The sequence below is a fragment of the Ciconia boyciana genome, chromosome 17 (assembly GCF_034638445.1).
Source record: "Ciconia boyciana chromosome 17, ASM3463844v1, whole genome shotgun sequence".
In the NCBI taxonomy this organism is placed as follows: domain Eukaryota; kingdom Metazoa; phylum Chordata; class Aves; order Ciconiiformes; family Ciconiidae; genus Ciconia; species Ciconia boyciana.
Genome location: NC_132950.1, coordinates 3,515,750 through 3,534,426, shown reverse-complemented (window position 1 = coordinate 3,534,426; position 18,677 = coordinate 3,515,750). Strand labels below are relative to the sequence as shown.

Sequence of the window (18,677 nt, the reverse complement as noted above, 5' to 3'; positions counted from 1 at the left end):
TTATGGAGTTCAGCGTGTGGCGTGTCAGCCCTGGGAAGGCTGTGCGTGCGGGGGGTTCGTAGATGCTTCCTGTTTATAGAGACGCTGTTTGTATTGAACATACCCCAGGTGTCTGCTCACTGCCGGGTCCTGCTCCAGCAAAGGGCATAGCAGCAGCTGGGAAAACTGAGTAATTTGCAAAGGCAGCTGCGTGGTCCCACAGGAGCTATTAATGCCCTTGGTGGGACTCTCAATGCTTGGACTGACTGTTTGCCTGTATACAGACATGTGGAGTTCTCACAGTGCCAGGTACTAAAACATCAGTACCTCCCCCCCCCCTCCAATTTTTGGATGAAAGGATGACTTTGGCATCTTTCTTCAAAGCAGAAGTTCATTGGTCTCCTTTTGATCTTAAGCACTTACCACCACTCCTGTCTTCTTGAGCTTATTCGCATTAGTGCTGCCACACAAAATACCCCTCGGTGCTGTGACAGGACTGGGGGTAAGCGGCGTTATAAAGGGGGATGAAGACACGGGGCCGGTTCTTTATGTTGTGTGCAAGACCTGCAGAAACTGGGCAGCGTATGGGGATTTCTGTGCAGGTTACTTTCCAGCTGAGGAAGATATGTAAGTAACGGGGTTGCTCAGGTTTTAACCGTCACCTAGTATAAAGCTGCGACCTAAGTCGTGGTCCCAGATGTTTCCTTTTTGTAAATGCCCTTTCCTGGTGTTTTGGCTGCCTTTTAGGATTTCTCCTCAAACCAAAACCTCTTTTCCCTTGATTCGCAGGCTCACCTTTACACAAGCAGGGTACCACCTCCACCGCCAGCGCCGAGAAGTCGGGTTCAAAGGTTGCCGAGGTGGGCGATGATTTCCTGGGAGACTTTGTGGTGGGCGAACGTGTCTGGGTAAATGGAGTGAAGCCAGGTGTGATCCAGTATCTTGGGGAGACGCAATTTGCTCCGGGCCAGTGGGCAGGGGTCGTTCTGGATGACCCGGTGGGTAAGAATGACGGCTCTGTCGGTGGAGTGCGTTACTTTGAATGCCAGCCGCTGCAGGGGATTTTTACGCGACCGTCCAAGCTGACGCGGCAGCCGGTGGCCGAGGGCTCGGGCAGCGACGCCCCCTCCGTGGACTCCCTGACGGCTCAGAACTTGTCACTGCACTCGGGGACGGCCACGCCACCTCTCTCCACCCGCGTCATTCCCCTGCGGGAGAGCGTCCTGAACAGCGCCATGAAGACGGGCAACGAGTCTGGATCTAACCTCTCGGACAGTGGGTCTGTGAAAAAAGGGGAGAAGGACTTACGGCTTGGAGATCGTGTGCTGGTGAGTTGATCGCGGGGTCCCCCTAGAAAGGCAAAGGACAGGAATTTGTCCCCTCCCTAGGCGTTCCTGATCAGGTTCAGGACGAGACAAAAGGAGGACAGAGTTGGTGGTGAGGTGTGGGACAGTGTGGTCTTGGAAGGGGGAGGCCTGGACCAAGCAGGCATCGAACTTCTGCATTCACTGTTGTTTGGGATGCTGTGTCTTCTGGACATGTCTCTCTCTCCCACATTGATGCAAGACAACATATTGCAGAGTGTTTCTTGTATTGGACAAGTCCTGAGCCGTAGAATGAGGTCAGAGAGAGAGCAACTCAAACATGAGAGGGAAATAGAAGAAAAATCATTGATTATTTTCTAATCCATTGATACTCTCCATAATGATGTGTATTGGGGCTTTCGAGGAATTTGCAACAGTGTCTTGTTGCATGTGGCTGTGCATACTCTGCAAGTATTTGCAAGAATCTCTCCTAGCTAGTCGCTCCCTTCTGGTGCTTCAGTTTTTGTATGTTGGATATGACACTAACTCCTTTCCTCTACAGAAAGGAACTTGCAATTATTTTTATAAAAGGGCAGGACTTTGGGAGAGATCACTGTACTGATGGATGGGTTTTCCACATCTGATTTCTGTTGTTGTTTTCATTGCCTAGAGTAGAGTACATAATGACTTTAAGCCAAAATGCCACACTTCTGCTAAGAATGGCTTGCCGGAAGTTTGCCATCAAGCTTGTCACCATTTGTGTCCCAGCAAAGGAGTAGTGCTTTCAGTGGAGGTGGAGAAGGAAAAAAAGATATCAAAGCATGGAAAGACTGAGTTTTGTTCTGCAGTTCTGTAAAAGAGAGTTTAGTTTTGTTTAGTGTGTATGATACATACTATGATATCAAATATTGGAAGAGCCAAGCATTTGAGCACAGATCTGTTGCGACTGTATCCCCAGTAATATCCTGGGATCTAAAAGATAAAGGTGACTGACGGACAGCGATGACAGGTTGCAGAGGGTTAGTCTTTGTGCATCCTGGGCAATCTGGCTCCCATTTAAAGTTAGCTATGTAGCGCTTCCTTTTTGGGGCACCTGGTTCCAATACCAATAGTGGTAGCAGGGAAGTGTAGACAGACTTGCTATCTGGTTATTAAAAGGGGTTTGGTAGAACTCTGCTCTGCAGCCAATGTGAATTAGGAGGGTGCGCAGGGGGGTGTCAGAGGCAGTCTCATGTGTCCTTTGTGGTCTCGGAGAGTGGGGTTTTCTGCTGGCGATAGCAGCAGCCCTGGGCAGGCTGTGGCTGAAGCTGATGGAGTTGATTGCTTTGCTCTCTGCAGCCCGACGGGGACCCTGGGTGGCTGGGCCACGTTAGAGCAGCCCTGGGTGCCTGGGGAGCACCGAGCGGCTGTGACGGGCCACGCGTGTCTTCTGAGGCAAAACTTCACGTGGCACAACCTGCTCTGGGGATTTCGGGATCTGTTGTGTCCATATGGCAGGCATCTCTGGCATTACAAATACACTTTCAAAGCTAGCAGTGCACTTGCACACCAAAACACTGTTGGGTTGTCCAACAGTTTTCATTTTATTTAAATAAAATATAAACAATTTAAAGTTGGTTCATTTTCGGAGGAGGAAAAGAGAGGATGGGTTCTGCTTGTGCCCACCGGATGTGACACTTTGTAAATCTAGTGTGAACATGTGGGCTTGTAGATCTAGCTGTAGAGGTGAGAAAGGTTCTCAGATTTTTCCCCAAAATGTGCATTGCATTCTGTATCACAGCAGAAGCTGACAGCTGCTCAAGGGTTTGTCGCTTGTCTGTCGTCTTCCTGACTTCGCCAGAGTCTGCCTCTCTTCCCTCCCCATCCCTACTGTCAGCAAAGCTGCTGCTGTCCCTGCTGGTCCCCGGGGCAGGGGTGGGCAGGGAAAGGTAGCAGAGACATTCTCTGTTTACACACAGACTGATGCTTCATGTCGGTGTGTTAAAGCAGCCACATGTGGGGAAAAATGAACCTGGGGAATCTATCCTCCTTTGATCAGTTTATTTGCTTGCTCCCATTTTCTCCTTTACCTGTTGCAGGGAGTGGGGAGAGTGCTCATGTGAGAACTTCCCACGTTAGGAGCATCAGTCATAGAAGGTAAACTGCAAAACAGAAAATCTATGGTAAACTTGGCTCTGTTCTTTCTGAACCAGCCAGGCAATGGAATAACGTTCTCCAGACTTAATTGGTTAACCCCTCTCTTCTCCAGACTGTAAGCTTACCGAGGCAGGGTCTGTCCACTTAATGCTCTGCTTCCTTCAGTGGGGCCCAGGCGGACTGAGATTTCAGCATGCCCATGCAATACAAACTGTTAGCATCTCTCCCCTTGGCTTCTGTTGGGTTGTTTTGTGGGGTTTTGGGGGTGGTGTTGCTTGGTTTTTTTTGAATGAAGGTGCATCCTTAAAAGCCCGCCCTCCCTGCCTGCTAATTTATCCACCCCAGATGTTATATGATAAAATTTGTGCTATGATTTGTTAGTGTAATAAATAGCTCCAAAAGAGCAAATTTGGAATGAGCTCAGCACCTCACTGGCTCTAGCAGGAATGCTCAGCTTACAGAAACCTCAGTAATGGTTTGCACACAGTAGTAGAGGTCCAGGAAGAGAATAGATAATGGCAAGAAGAAGAAATAATTTGCTGCTATGGTTCAGTAACACGTGCTTGGCTTGGCAGATGGCTTTTTTTTAGTAATGGAGAAGTCAGCTAATCACGTTTAGTGTTTGAATACGTCAACAATAATTCTGGGCTAACCTGTGTTGCCTCAAATTCCCTGAGTAAATCTTTGCTCTTGTCCTCTATGGGTTGGTACAGTTTTAGTTGTCTTTATTACTCTTAGTCCATGCTTTTCTGAAAGATTATATTTTTATTTCAGACTGGCTTTTGGGCAGATGGGATCCACCAAAGGCTTTTCAAGTGAGGGAGGACATGTGTGTTCTGTAATTGCGCAGTGGATGGAGCACAAGGTTGCAGGGGTCCCTTCCAGGTCTGTAAGGCTAATACCTGGCTGCGCTGCATTCTGGTTCTTTCCTGCTAGTGGTTTTCTTTAACTTCATTAAAGTCCATTCTAGCTTGAACATATTGTTGCTTTTCAGTGAGTTTGTTCTGAGTCCCTTTCTGACTTTGTAGCAGTTGCGGAAAGTGACTTTTATCTTTCCATTAGAAGAATTAGATAATATTTGCCTTTGGCGCTTTCTAACTCGGACTTTTTCCCAGAGATGCAAAAATTGCATTAAAGAGGTGAAAAACCCACCCTAATATTGTAGAACTCATCTCTTGAAGTCTGGCAAATGAATGTGGAACAATTAACCTTTGCTTTAGTAAGAATGCAGCTTCCCAAAGTATGATAATCACTGGAGTGCTGCTGTTAATGTGCGGCTGGCTTGTTGCCTTCCTCCAGGGAAAGAAGGGATGGAAACAGAGCAATGGAGCAGTTGAGCATTTTCTGCTTGGGAGGAATCTCTGCTGTGTTTTTTGCCTAAGAAAATGTATTTTACATGCTTTGGGGGGGAGGCTTTCTCAGCAGCTGAACCCATTCCACCCTAGATGTAGTTGCTTTCTTAAGGGTGGGAAGGATGTGGCTGTTCTCTATATGTCAGTCTAAATAAAAAATAATTGGGGAAAAAAAAAATCCTCTTCATAGAGGTGTTCTGCCCCTCGGCCATCCTTCTGTCTGCTAACAGGGATTATACTCTTCGGTACTGGAATGTAGTAATAAACAAGACTATTTAAGGGCCGGGTTCTATCCCAGTGGCTGATTGACTCTGTTACTGTGGGGTGTTGCTCCAGATACCCTTCGGGTGGATTCTGAGTTTGTGATTTTGCTAGAACTTGTAGGTGGCCAAAACCAGCCTAGATGCTGGAATAGCAGAAGCAGCACTAGCAGGGAGATTACGACGGAGCGGCGCCTCGGCTGACAGACAGGCAGGACTGCTGCGGTGAGCTGGTGGAAATAGACTCTGGGCTCCCCCTGAGTCTGTGATTTTAATAATTTTCTCCTCTGTACGCTGCAAAGTGTTTTTGCCTGGGGTGTGTGGCAACCTCTGGCTAGTGGCAAACGACAGAAAATTCTCATGAATAAACTAATCTCATCCTTTTCCTTAGCACCCCCGCTGCATGCCCCCGCCCCAACCCTGCTCTGCCAGCCTGAAGCTGCAGAAAGCCTTTAACCACCTGAGCGAAAAATCATTTCCATTAGAAGCTCCCTGGCGAGGAGAATTGCAGCCTAAGCCCTTCTCCTTGGGCAGAGACAGCTACTTGCTCTGCTGCTGCCAGCTCGCTTTGAGCTATTTCGGTGCCTGAGACTGAAGCCTTGCTGCTGCGAAGGCACGTGAGGTGTTACGAAGGAAGGATTTGCGCTTGTTATTTTCCTGGTTAACTGTCAGAGCTCTCTCAGCTTGCTGGGGTCTTGGAGGTGCAGCAATCCTCCTTCCTGGAAGGGCTTTACAGATGAACAATCACAAGACTTATTTCCTTCTTGCAAACCAGGCTGTGAAGAAAGAAGGATCCTATTCTGTAGTTCTACTGAGGTAGTATTTTCAGGGAAGGTGTTTTTTTAGTATTTCATTGCCTGCTTTCCGCTTGGTCCATAAGGAGACCAGCTGTGTCACGACTGGAGAGTGTAGCACTACGGCAGAGCCCAAGCGCTTGCACCGGCGCGTGGGAATGATGGATCTCCGTCCCTATGGAGGTTTGTGACGGGTAGTGGGAAGTGCAGTCTTCCAGTTTGCAGGATTCAAGAGAGAGGAGGAAAACATCTAGGTCTCCTAGTCCAAGCTCTTTCCTCGCCATATAAGACTGTTGCCCTTGTGTGGTGTGAAATACAGCGTGACTGCTGTTGTCACAGGAGCAACTGTTCCCTGCCACTGAAATGAAACTAAGAGGAAATAAATAGCCCAAAGCAACGACCCTGCCCTGCTGCCACATTAACCCTTTGAGGCTTTTTGTGCACGCACACACCCTCCTAACCGTTCATTTGGGCTGATGCGTTGGCCAGTCTTTGTCTTCTGTGTGCAATATCTGTCATTAAATGGGAGTTGTAAGTGGCCTGTGGTGGAGCAAACTGTATTATTAACGTGGGCGGACTTTGTATCAGAGACAGCCTCAGGAGGGGATGCTGTAATTCTAGGCTTTCCTGTTACGCCACATCCCTAGGACATTATTTTCTCACTGGTGCCTGAAAGATAAATGCGCACAAATGTCTTGCATCAGCAGTGCTGTCAGACTCGTCCCTGTGCAATGGTGACTTGTGCTGTGGGGATGGGAAGGCACAAAGATAAGTGGTTGGATTGAAAGAAAGTATAAAAATTCCTGTAACTTCACATAGGGAGGACTGTCCTGTAATTCTGGGCTGTCTCTTTCTCCCCTCACCCTAAAAGCCAGTTGTGGCATTCACAGATGACATAGTGAGTATCTGGTCGGATGAAACTGCGGATGCCACCTGAAGTAAGTTGTATTTGCAGACAAACCTGGCCACAAGCCAGATCTCCACCTTACCGCTAGCTTGCTGAACACCGTCCCTGGCTGTCAGCTGGGACACAGTCCTAGGAAGTGATGGCGTGCATTTTCCATGGGTATGCACGTTTACCCCCTTGTAGTTATCGTTATTTCATGTGATCTGTAATGGCTGGACCCACACCCCCATGCTGATGCAAAAAGCACCCTCTGTAAATCAAGTCTTGTACAATAATCTTCTGCCATCAATGCTTGGAAGAGCTAAATTATGTGTGGTGGGAAAACACAGCTTCTACCTCTCTCAGCTTGGGTGGAAATAGGCTCCTTATCTGGGCAGATGAGGGTGGCAGGGGGAAACCCACCCTTTTTTTCCCCAAGGGGAAGGATGGCTGCTTCAGTTTACGTGCTGGATACAGCCTGCAGCTACAGCTCAAACTGGAGCAAGCAGCACTTGTCCAATAAAGGTGAGCTCCAATTTCTGCGTAGTATCATCCAGTAACAGTATAGAGTAAGCTTATGTGCTGTACGTTAAACATAGTTGAAGGTCCTCAGAGTAAAGAAAATGTCCTGTGTCTGCCCCTTCCGCACTGTCCCCTTCCTTTCCCTTCCCACAGGCGAGCAGCAGGAGACTTTCACGGCTCCACCAGGACCCAGCATGAGAGACGGGAGCCCTGCAGAGGAGGCATGTCAGTGTGCTGTACTTGGGCACTTATTGTTCCCACCCCGACCCTCTGGTCAGCAGCAATGTCGTGTGGAAATGCAGCTGAGAATATAAATTTAGATGGGTAAATTAGAATTTTAAGCAGACAGCACAGCGTCATCTCCGTGGTTTCTGCACGGGGATATGCTCAAGGAGGCGTCTACAGCCATTGCTGACCCCTGAACCATGCATGATATGGTGGGGAACAGTCCCTGTTGGCCTGAATGACACTTAAAATTTTATTTTTCTTTTCTCCCTGAGCCGCATTGGAGTGTATTGGAAGCAGTGCATTGCCCACAGGCCCTGGGTTGCGGAGAGCTGTTAAGAGGTTCTTGCTGAGAGCAAGAATCTGCTGTGGGGCGAGCAGGGAGGACATAAGGGGAAAAGAGCAAAGGCAGGCTGGAGGGAGTCTGACTTGCAGCAGCTGGATTGAGATATGGCCTGGTGCTAATTTGGTAAATTGTTTAAATGATATATTAGCAGCTCTGATGAAGACAGTGTCCGGAAGGATTAACATCATTGTCTTTTCAGCCCTGGGATACTGGTCTGGATCCAATTTTGTCATTTTGATGAGAAAACCGTAGTAAAACATGATGTCAGTGATACTACAGTTAGCAGGGAAGGCGTATGGATGTCCTTCTTCTATGAGTGCATGTTGCTCTTCTGACTCACCAGTTAGGGGACAGACCTGTTAAATATTCCTGGCTTCATTTTGTTGTGAAGGTCAAGCCCAAGACTGTCTCTTGAGACTACTGGAGATCTTTTGTTGAGGGAAGGCCAGGTCAGGAAGACAGTCTTTAGTCAAAGGCATGAAAAAAGCATTGGAGCTGAGCCAGAGAACTTCAGTCTGGAGCTGAACTTCCCAAGAGATCAGGGGTGTGCGGCTCTGAGGCTGCCTGAATCCAGCTGGACCACCATAAGCTTGTTTAAAGTTAATCATAAGTGTTTTTACCTGAAGCAGAGAAACTTGGAATGTTGATGCTGGTCAAAATAGCTTCCAAAACAAAAAATCCTGTATCACTATGTAATATTGTTTCCATTTTTTGGAGCTTCAAGAAAGAGCTATTTTTAGCTGCTTTTTGTTGTGTTTTTGTTGTCTTTGTTGTTTTCAAAACCAGCTATAACTAAAAGCAATAACACTACATTTGGTAAAATCCCATTCTCTTGGATACGAATAATCTCAGGAATAGTTTTGGTAAGGTAACTATTAAAGGCTTCTCAGAAAAGCTTTGGGAGTTCTGTTCATTTTTTGAGTGAAACTTGTCGACTACAAAAGCCGTGGCACGTCTGAACTGCTGGGGTGTAGCCGAGCTCGCTGGCAGCCTTGTTAACTCTGCTGTCTCATGCTTGAGCAAAGGGACGGGTTGCCCTGTCCAGTTGGTCTTTGCCTAACTCCAGGCGCTCGGCCAGTTGAAGGTGTGGTTGTGGCTCTGATTAACGTGCCAGGCTGAGCGACGCAGACAAGTTTTCCGTAGAGAAGCTCGTGGCTCGGGGTGGCACTGGTGCTAATGGCAGGCTGGGGCGTTCATGGGATGGAGATCCTCTGGTCTCGGCGTGATGGTGGCAGTCGGTGGCAGACGTTGGCGCGCTAGGAGCCATCCGCGCTCCGCTGCCCTTCACGCCCGTATTGCGGAGCACGGTATCAAAGCTGGGCACGGGCAGAAGGGGCGGCTGCGAGCTACCATGAGTTATGCTGTGCAATTGCTGACCTCCCTGGCCTTCGCAAGCTGCCTTTTATCCTCCTTCCAAGGTGATACCTCTGATTTATTGAAGGGTCTGATAGAAACAAACGCTTCTGTTTTGATGAGGCTGTTTTGTGCGCTGATACGACCTGCCAGCTGGCTTTTTCCAAAAGGCGTTATTTATTTTAGCAGCATTAGCAGATTATCAGGGCTGAATAAATCTGCATGTCTGAGTCAGATGAATTTTCTAGGCTCTCCATCCATAAGAGTTTCTGCGTGCCTGCCAAAAGATGGGAAGCTCAACAAGAGGGTCGAGTGCTGGCATGAGTGTGACAGTCCGATAGCGGCTCCTGACTGTGCTGCCAGCCTCGTCGGGACACGGGGAGCCCCGGCAGTTGGGGAGGACATGTGTCTGTTCTGGCTTGGGGGAGAAGATAATGCTCTATGGTGAGGGTGTATTTTATAGACAAGGTGGCAGAATAATTAACGCTTGAAAGACAAAATAAAATACATTGCTTTTGAAGCAGAGAATCATGTTGCCATTTGGGGATTGTTCTGATCTGTGCTTAGCATCTTCACTGGTGTACGGCTTTCGGGTAGGAACGTGACCTGCTGTCTTACTGCGCAGTTTTGGTACTGGCATAATTAGATAATGTGTGTATTAAGTCAGTAGGATGAGTTATTTTCTCCCCTGTTTGGAAACAGCTTTCTCAAAGTAAATAATACCTATGGGGACGTAACTGAGCGGTCCTGTTGTTCGTGTGGACGGAGGAGCGTGCCCCTCTAGCAGATGCCCCAGGACAGCATGGTAAGAGCCATGCTGATGGAGGGAGCTCATCGGGTTTTTAAGGTGTTTACATGAGGCTCTGTGGGGTCGGGATCATGTGGCTTGGTACAGGAAATGTGGCTCAATATCTGTAATTAAAGCTCAATAAAAATAAAATTGAGGGAACTTACCAGCAATGGTAAGTCCCTATAAAGGGACTGACATGAAGATGAATTACACCTATATTGAGTTCAACTTGCAGCTAAAGAAATGTACTAGAATGGCATTAAATCATTGCATTAATATTAAGAGGCTAAATCTGTATAAACTCAAATAAATCAAAAAGGGGACTGCTGTTTGAGTGATAGGTAAATAATTTTACTGCAACTGCTCAAATCTGTAACTTGCCAAGTACCTAATACTGAAATTGAATCATCTTTTTACTCCTGGACACAGTGTAGGACCAGAAAGCTTTCTTGTGATACTTCTCCTGCTGGCAAATATTTTCCTCCTTCCTATAGCAAAAAGAACGTCAACAAAGGTTTTTCCATAGCAGCACTTTGAATCCCTAGTGAGAGAAATTACAGAAGACTAACTCGAGCTGCGTGCTGCAGCGCAGCCTCCCAGGACTTGAGGCAGGATGCAGACTTCAGAGCTGTGTTCTCCAGTCCATTCAGGTACAGTTATTTTTAGGCTGGGAAAACTCTTTCTCCTTTGCATAAGCAATTTTCAGAATTTTTAGGGATTCAGAAATGGTAAATCTGTAACATCCCTACCCAGGAATAGATGAAAATGGAGATTTCTGCATTTGACTATTGCTGTTTTCTGTAGGAGAATATCACTCTGATACCATTTTATGTAAAACTTAATATTAAGAAAATTAATAACCACCAGTCATTCACAATAAAGCTGCAAATTTAATTTTAAACTTATTTTTTAAGCTTTCTTCCTTGAACCTAGGCTTTAGCAGAGATAGGCTAAAAAAGGTTTAAATCATATGCTGATTTGCTTGAAGTACAAACCTTTAGGAGATCCCTCCTTCTCTTCCATCTTGCTTCTCTCTGCACAAGTACCTAAGCAGACTTGTAGGAGCTTCCAGTGCAAAGGCAGAGGCAGCTGCTGCTCAGTGAAATGTGCTCTCGTAGCAGTGATCCAAATGCAGCTTCATACATTCCTGACTTATGCTCTCCTGGAGTCTACTCAGCACGCTGAAAGCTTTAAGTGTACATTCGGGAGCAAAAGGTGTGATTTATATTTATTTCTCTACGGAGGGAAAAAAAATCTGTGCTAGTCGAAGCCTAGCCGTGAGAGGAGACCCTTTCCCATGCAGCATGCTAGCACTGTGAATTGATGTAGAATGTGTAGGTAAAAGCGGAGAGTTTTTTCTGTACAAAATGCCTCTATTTTGAGAGGTTTGCTGGGAGGGCTGTTCGTTACGTACTAGCAGACCCTGTGTTGGGGACAAGCTGAAGAGCTGGCTGAGCTTGTCCCTTTGTCCTGTCCCAGTATTGCTCAGAACTGCCGGCTGAAAGAGCACAGAACTGAAACCCCATTAGTGCAGATCTTCGTTCTTTACAGAAGGCAGGTATAAGCTGTGCTTGGAGGGCTTCAGCTCCTTCATGGCCTCACAAGGTAACTTTGTGCAATGAGTTGATGCCCCTTAAAATATTTTTTGCTATATTTGTCCTGACATCCTCCAGGCAGACAGGTCCAAAAGTGGGAGTTTGTCAACTTGCTTGTAGTTATTGAAGAGACACCTTTACCACTAGGAGAACTTGATACAAAAACTTTCTGTTCTGGTTTCATTAGATCTGAAACAGAAAATACCGATGATGTCTTCCGCCCCCAGCTGTCCCAGCCTTAGTCCCTTGTGGCAGTGCCGGTGCTGCTGTCTCTAACCCTCGGCATCTTATCTCCAACAGGTTGGTGGGACGAAGACAGGAGTCGTGCGCTACGTGGGAGAGACGGATTTTGCCAAAGGGGAGTGGTGTGGTGTGGAGTTGGATGAACCCCTGGGGAAGAACGACGGGGCGGTTGCTGGTACAAGGTACTGTGTGTGCTCAGACCCAGCCTGGGGCAGGTAGGGTCCTACACACCTCCTAGGGCGGCCGGGGGCAAATGCCATTTGCACCTGGGAGGAGGACTCAGGGCTGTGTGTGGCTGTGTGTGTTTGGACGTTGTGGGTTGGGAGGAAGAGTCCAGTTTTGAGTCTCTTCAGCTTTGGGATATCTTTGCAGGGAGATCAATAGAACCCTCATCACCGGAGCATTTTAAAGCAGGATCAGATAACATCTGTGAAGAAGTAACCTGAGTGGCTCCAGGAAACAGGAGAGAGTCAGGAGAGAAGATAACTTACAGTGGGATTTCGTTTTTGCTAGGAATTGATTCTGTGATTGTATTAGCTCTGCTTTCTACCACACATTCTTTTCATAAACTTGCTTCTTGCGCTATATCTATAATTCACTCTGTCAGAACTGTAGAAGATAAAGATTTGACTCTTTTTTTTTTTTTTTTTTTTTTCCCCCTCAGCTTAATGTTTTTTGTTCTGTTCTTTCTGGGAACAAATTTCCAGGGATCTGAAGGAACAATTGGTGGTTGTTCTGCCCTTGCACTAATTCTGTAGTGTGACAGCTGTCTGCTGATTGATCTTACCACCTCTGACTCCATAGGCACCTCCACTATATTCTTTTCAAGAAAAGCCCTTGTCCCTGCCTAGTTTTATGGATACTAACATCTTGCAGGCTTGCTGTTTCTGTTCATGTGGAAGGTAAGGGAATGACCCCCAGCCTCGGATCTTGAGCTTGGGGATGTTCAAATCTGAGTTACACAGCAGCGCTTTGACCCTCCTTCAAATAAAGGTGGAACTGATTCCTTGTCCTTCACAAGTTCCTTCAGTGGGAAATACTCTTGATTTCTTGGAGCTTCTTAAGGGAATCTTGCATTAGAGGTGACATTTAGCTTTGACACTGAGGAGCTGAGAGTTCCTCCCTTGTTAGATCTCAGGTTCTGTAATAGATGTGTTTAATGAATGTCCATGTGTTTTCATTTAAAATAAGAGAAACGCTGCCTTGTTCAATGTCAGGACAAGAAAGCAGAAAATGATTGGCAGCAGGTGGCTGAGTTCCAGCCTTTTCTCAAAAGAAAAGAAGCGGGATAGTAGCGAATAATTCATGGAGCAAATCCAAGTCCCTGCTTTCTTTATCATACACTACAAATTATCTCTCAGCTTAATCTTCAGGGTGCTCAGAAATTATTTATTGTCTCTGTGCGTGTGGGAGGTGTGGACCACAGGTGTGAGTGTAAGGGTGCTCTCTCTGCCTCTTGTCCTCACATCTCTGTTGCTGTGTTTTGAAAATTCAACTTTTGGAAGTCATACGTCTTCTGAAACTGCTACATCTTGGCTGAGGTCGTTATGGCATGTGCCCTGTCTGCAAGGCTTCTCTTTTGTTGCACACTTTATCAAGAGCAGGAAAAACTGAGCTCCACAGCACGGGTCGGGGGAGCAGGAGTGAGTTAAGAGGTTTGGATTAAACGGGGGAGATTGAGGGAAGTCTGTAAGGCATCCCTGCCCCTTGCATCCAGCTGATATTGCAGATCTTCTAGCAATAACAGATATTAGCCGATATAGCAGTGGTACATGTGGACTCTCCAGCTGGAGGGCTCTGTCCACCAAGGATCTTGCTGCAGGTTTGCAGCGTTGTCCCTGTTCGTCCTTTGAGCCTTCATCCAACCTTCTGATTTTCTTATAGCATATGCTGATTTCAACAGCAGGGGTTTGGAAGAGAAGCCAATAGAGTAAAACTGACTCCCTCGGTGCATGCAGGCAGCCCTCGGACAGTCTTCCCCACGTTTGCCACTGCCACATGGGGTTCCTGATACTGCCCTGAGCTTGTCCTGCCAGAATCAGTCTGGGCAGAGACCGCCGGGGACCTCGGAGTCTCTCTGCTTTGGTGGTGGTTGCCATCTAGTGAGCAGCCTTGGCCTGGCTGCCCGAGACCAGCGCTCGCTGCCGCAGCAGCAATCTGCCGCAGCGGGAGAGTTGGGTCCAAAGAAGCGACTCGAGACAGCGGAGGGTGGTGGAAGTGGGAGAGCAAACACGTGGGCAAATGGGCGAGCAAAGGACTCTGTCACCATCTTTGCTGCCGTGGGTTCTCCAGTTGCGTGGGGGGTGAACCCCCTGAAACGGGAGGAGGGTTGCTCCGATTCTCCTGCAGGTTCAGGAAGGGCATCCAGGTCTGGATGTGCATCAAGGGAAGGGTGAAGGGCCAGGGTTTCCTGAGCAGCTTGTGGTTCCCTGGTGGAGGCTGGCTGCAGGCTGGGGTTCAGTAGCAGTGCCCGAGAGAAGGGTATCACTGTGGTGAGCCCTCTCCGCACGTCGGATGGATGCTGCTGAGACACTGTGGGGTTTGCTGCATCGGCTTTCCTGCCTGCATAGGAGACTAGAGAGGTGCTGGTGTGGTTTTTTTGGTTTCTTATCCACAAAGCCAAGCAAGTTCCACTTGCTCATCTCTAGTATATTAATCTTTACTTGCTTATTTTACTGTTCTTCCTTCCCTGCCTCTGTTCCTATGGGAGTCTTTGTCCACTAAACTGCTCATGCCTTTCCTTTCGCGTAGTCCGAAACATGTCAGCTACAGGCCATGGACACCGCAGATTTTTTTTTTTAATCTATTTCAAAATTTCCTGTGCTGTTTCCCACCTGCAGTTTGCATTGTCATCACAATGCCACTTTTCTTCCCCGTTTCGTTTCTGTAATGTGGGTATAGAGATCCTTGGCGCTCAGTGAGAGAAGCTCTTGGTTTTCAAGCAGATTTTTTTTTTTTCCTTCTGCCAAGTGTTCTGGACCCAATTCCTGCTTCTGAACTATAAAAGTTAATTGCAACCACTTCCAGTCTGGATTAAAAGAAAATGAGCAGACAGAGAGTGATGCAAGTTTGGGCTTGCTAAGAGCTGTCAGGGGGCTTTTGCGGGGCTTGGCCTTTGGCGTTGTACAGCCACAAGTACCAGTCTGTGCTTAGACCTGTGGAAGGGGCTGTGCCATGCTGTTGGTCCGCTTGTGCCTACTACAGTTTGAGAATACGATGCTGAGCAGGGTTTTGGCTGGTTTGCAAGAGGCGAGACTGATTTTCTTCCTCGGGTCTCTGTTCTGCAGCAAGGTCAACCTGCGGTATGGCTGGTTTTCCAAACCCAAGAGCCTGTGTTGGCAGCAAGCGGAGGGGGCTAAGTGATTTTGAGTTGTAGAGGGTTGTTTTTGGTTGTTTGGGGTTTTTTTTTTTAAGATTGTTATAGAAAAAATCAGGCTTGAGCAGATGTTTGAAAATGAATCACTTTCTCATCTGGCTGGAGACCAGGCTGTTCTCTGGCCTCCCAAGCACACAGAGGTCCGCCTGTGAACAGCTGTGCGGCTGCCAGCACTTAAAAATAAAAGGGAATTGGGGAAGCAGCTGCTTACATCTGGAGAGAGAGGACTTGTGCTAGCAAAGCTGGATTTGTGTCATTTATTCATTAGGACCTGTTTTTTATGTTAACATAAGACAGACTATTACACGGTCCAGTATTTTCCCCTAACCTTGCTGCGAAGCCTTTGAGAAAGAATGCTTAATGGAGGCAGTTCCCTATGTTGACTATTCCCTTGAAACAAGGGGATGCAACATCTGGAGATGATCTGGTTTTACTTGCTGCAGTGCAGCTGGCCAGCAACAGATAAACCACGGCTTGAGCCGGTCAGCCCAAGCTCTGAAGGGGTTTCCAAGGTTTGACGCCGTGGGTTTTGGCTCATTTCTATTCTGAAAGAGGGCTCCAGAGAGACATAATCATTGAGCTCGCTGCAATTGTGGAAAAGAGCTTGCACCATAATTATTGAATCCTCCCTCTTTTATGCTTGCTTCTTTCTAAGTTTGTTTGCATGGGAACCAGTTTCTCTTTCTCTGCCACCCAGAGGAGATGGCACACACTGGAGTTTGCTGTAATGGTTAGCTTCAAAGTTAGGAGCTGCTATTTTCCCTTCTGTTTTGGGAGGAACATTCATACAGAGCCGTGTGGTTCAGATCTTTTTATTCGACACACTTTGCGATGTGACTTTCTTGCAAAGCAGGGTAGAGAACACACCAAGTTTTGGGAAGGTTGGTTTGTTGCGGTAAGGAAGGAGTGCGCGTGCTCTCTCTGCGTTCATGTACTGGGGTCTTTGTGCTGTCCAGGCTACCAGATGGGTCTTTCCTGGCATCTCATCAAAGTGTGCAGCAGCTAGTGCATGGCAATTACCTTGGGTTTCCCTGCTTAAGCACCACAAGTGAAAACATGGAGATTGCCACTACTCTTAAGTGGCAGGAAAGGAGAATAATCCAACCTCTTGCATGCCTGAAGCAATGTCACAGCAAAGCACCGAGAGATGAGCTGAGGGCCAGGGCTGCATATTGCTTAGCAATGCCATTCTGTGAGGCTTAGGCGAGGTGGATGCTCTACCACTCCTGACTTGGTGCATCTCCTGTATTACAGGTATTTTCAGTGCCCTCCCAAGTTTGGCCTCTTTGCTCCCATCCACAAGGTGATCCGGATTGGGTTCCCATCAACCAGCCCCGCCAAGGCAAAGAAGAGCAAACGAATGGCCATGGGAGTGTCTGCCTTAACCCACAGCCCCAGCAGCTCCTCCATCAGCTCCGTCAGCTCTGTGGCATCGTCTGTTGGGGGCAGGCCCAGCCGCAGCGGGCTGGTAAGTGGCTCTTTCCAGAGACTATGCAGCCTCCATCCACTTCTTCTGTGACCCGGCTCTACGAAGTGGGGAGGTTTGGGGTTTTGTTTCAGCAGCTGCACTGGGACAGCTGCTCCTTCACCATCAATGAGACGAGGGGAGTGGAGCGTGGGATACTGTTACCCACCTTACAAATAGGACTCCCTCCATGGACACGAGAGGCGTAACAGACCCTGAGCAATTGTGACCGTTAAAGAGCCCAAAGTGCTATTTGCAGTGGGATGAATCTCAGCTCCACTGTCAAGAGCAGGTTTTGTACAGGATCCCTGCAAAAAATGCCATTGCTTCTTGTCCCTCGTGGTCGCGTAGCAGTGTGCTGCTGTGTTGAACAGCTATGCGAAAGCTCCTGCAATGACTGCCTTTTACTGTGGAGGGGTGACACGGTCCTGGATCACATGCCTTGTGCTTTGGCAGGTACTCAAGAAGGCGGGCACCAGCGCAGGCAGCAATATTATTAAAAGCTCTAACTCTGCCGTAGCGTGTGCTGCATAACACCTGCAGTCATCTTGGCTGGGGACGAGGGTGCAGTATCCGTTACTGGGAGCGGATCCAACTAGCCCATACCAGTCTCCAGTTGAGATCAGTCCTCCCAGCTGAGCTCACTGCTTGGGACTGCACCAGCGCAGGTCATCAATACAATATATTGAAGAAGGCAGATGATACAATATGTGATAATCTTTCCTGACCCAATTCCCACCTCACGTCCTGTCCTTTGGGAAATGGTCCTTTCGTTGCAGTGTAGCAGAGCTATTGGGCTTGTAAGCAGTGTCCAGATGTTTTGCGGACTTGTTAACACTGCCTGTAGGGCCCGGAGGGTCCAGAGCTGGAACTGCACCTCTGTGCAGCCTAATAAATGATCAGTAGGTGAGCTGCATTCCAGATTTAACAGGGGACTTGGAGCTATTCTAGGCTGGAAAGGATACCGCTTTACCCCTGTCTCTCTTGCACTCTCTTCCCCAGCTGACAGAGACCTCTTCTCGATATGCCCGAAAAATCTCTGGCACCACAGCTCTCCAGGAGGCACTGAAGGAGAAGCAGCAGCACATCGAACAGCTACTGGCAGAGCGTGACCTGGAGCGGGCTGAGGTTGCCAAAGCCACCAGCCACATCTGCGAGGTGGAGAAAGAGATTGCCATCATGAAGGCCCAGCATGAGCAGGTAGGAGGTGATGTGGCTTTATCGCTAGCACAGAAATATCTGGCATCCTCTGAAAGTTTCAGATCATGATAACGTTATCCATGTATAGCTTCCTGATGTGAAACCTGGGCTTTGAATTTCTGCCTTTCATGTGGAGGCAGCTTCCTGTATGGTGGGTTAAGCTGAGGCTCTTTCTCCATTCATGCTAGTGGAACATGTGCTCTCTCTGCCCCAAGCCAGGAGCAGAAAAAGAGCTGTGCCAGAAAAAGGACAGTACATGGTTTGTGTCTGGTGGATTGATACGTTCAAATGCTGAAATGCAAGTGGAGGGCAAACTTGTACCCCTTAGCCACCCAATCTGGCCTTGGCTGTGACTGCATTGCAGCGTTTTTTTGATGCTATCGGACACTGCTGAGAACATCAGCTCAGTTCATAGGTCACCGCTGTCCTGCCAGAGGGGATGTTTTTATCACACTAATAAAGTCAAGAGATCTGTAAGGAAAACAGACTGATCATATTAGCTTTTTTGCACAAGCATGATATTTTATGCATTTGAATGCTTAAAGAGAGGAGTTGTGTTTGTGCTCTTTGTCGATATGTGGCTCTTCAGTGACTGCTGTTGCCCTAAATTCCTTGCTCATGTTTATAAACCCCAGTCAGGTACTAGGGAGCATTGATGGCACTGTATATCTTTGGATGGTAGGCCACACCTGCCTGTCAGAAATGCAGGAGGAACTGGCAAATCTGATGTCTTCCTTGTGTATGGTATTTTCCAGTAATTACCAGTAACAAACGAACTAACACAAGTCTGAAATGACTTCTTGCTTCATGACCAGGGCTGAATTGCATCTGGTATCCTCAGACCAGATTTT

At 47.7% G+C, this 18,677-nt stretch overlaps 1 protein-coding gene across 2 annotated transcripts in view; it reads left to right on the top strand.

The window, feature by feature from the left end:
- The window catches only part of CLIP2 (CAP-Gly domain containing linker protein 2), an 80,744-nt gene that overhangs the window by 37,283 nt on the left and 24,784 nt on the right, over nt 1-18,677 (top strand). For both annotated transcript variants that reach the window (XM_072882228.1, XM_072882229.1), the window contains exons 3-6: nt 769-1,307; nt 11,843-11,967; nt 16,416-16,629; nt 17,629-17,826. In XM_072882228.1, the coding sequence (XP_072738329.1) occupies nt 769-1,307; nt 11,843-11,967; nt 16,416-16,629; nt 17,629-17,826 (1,076 nt within the window). The remainder of the gene's footprint in view (nt 1-768; nt 1,308-11,842; nt 11,968-16,415; nt 16,630-17,628; nt 17,827-18,677) is intronic.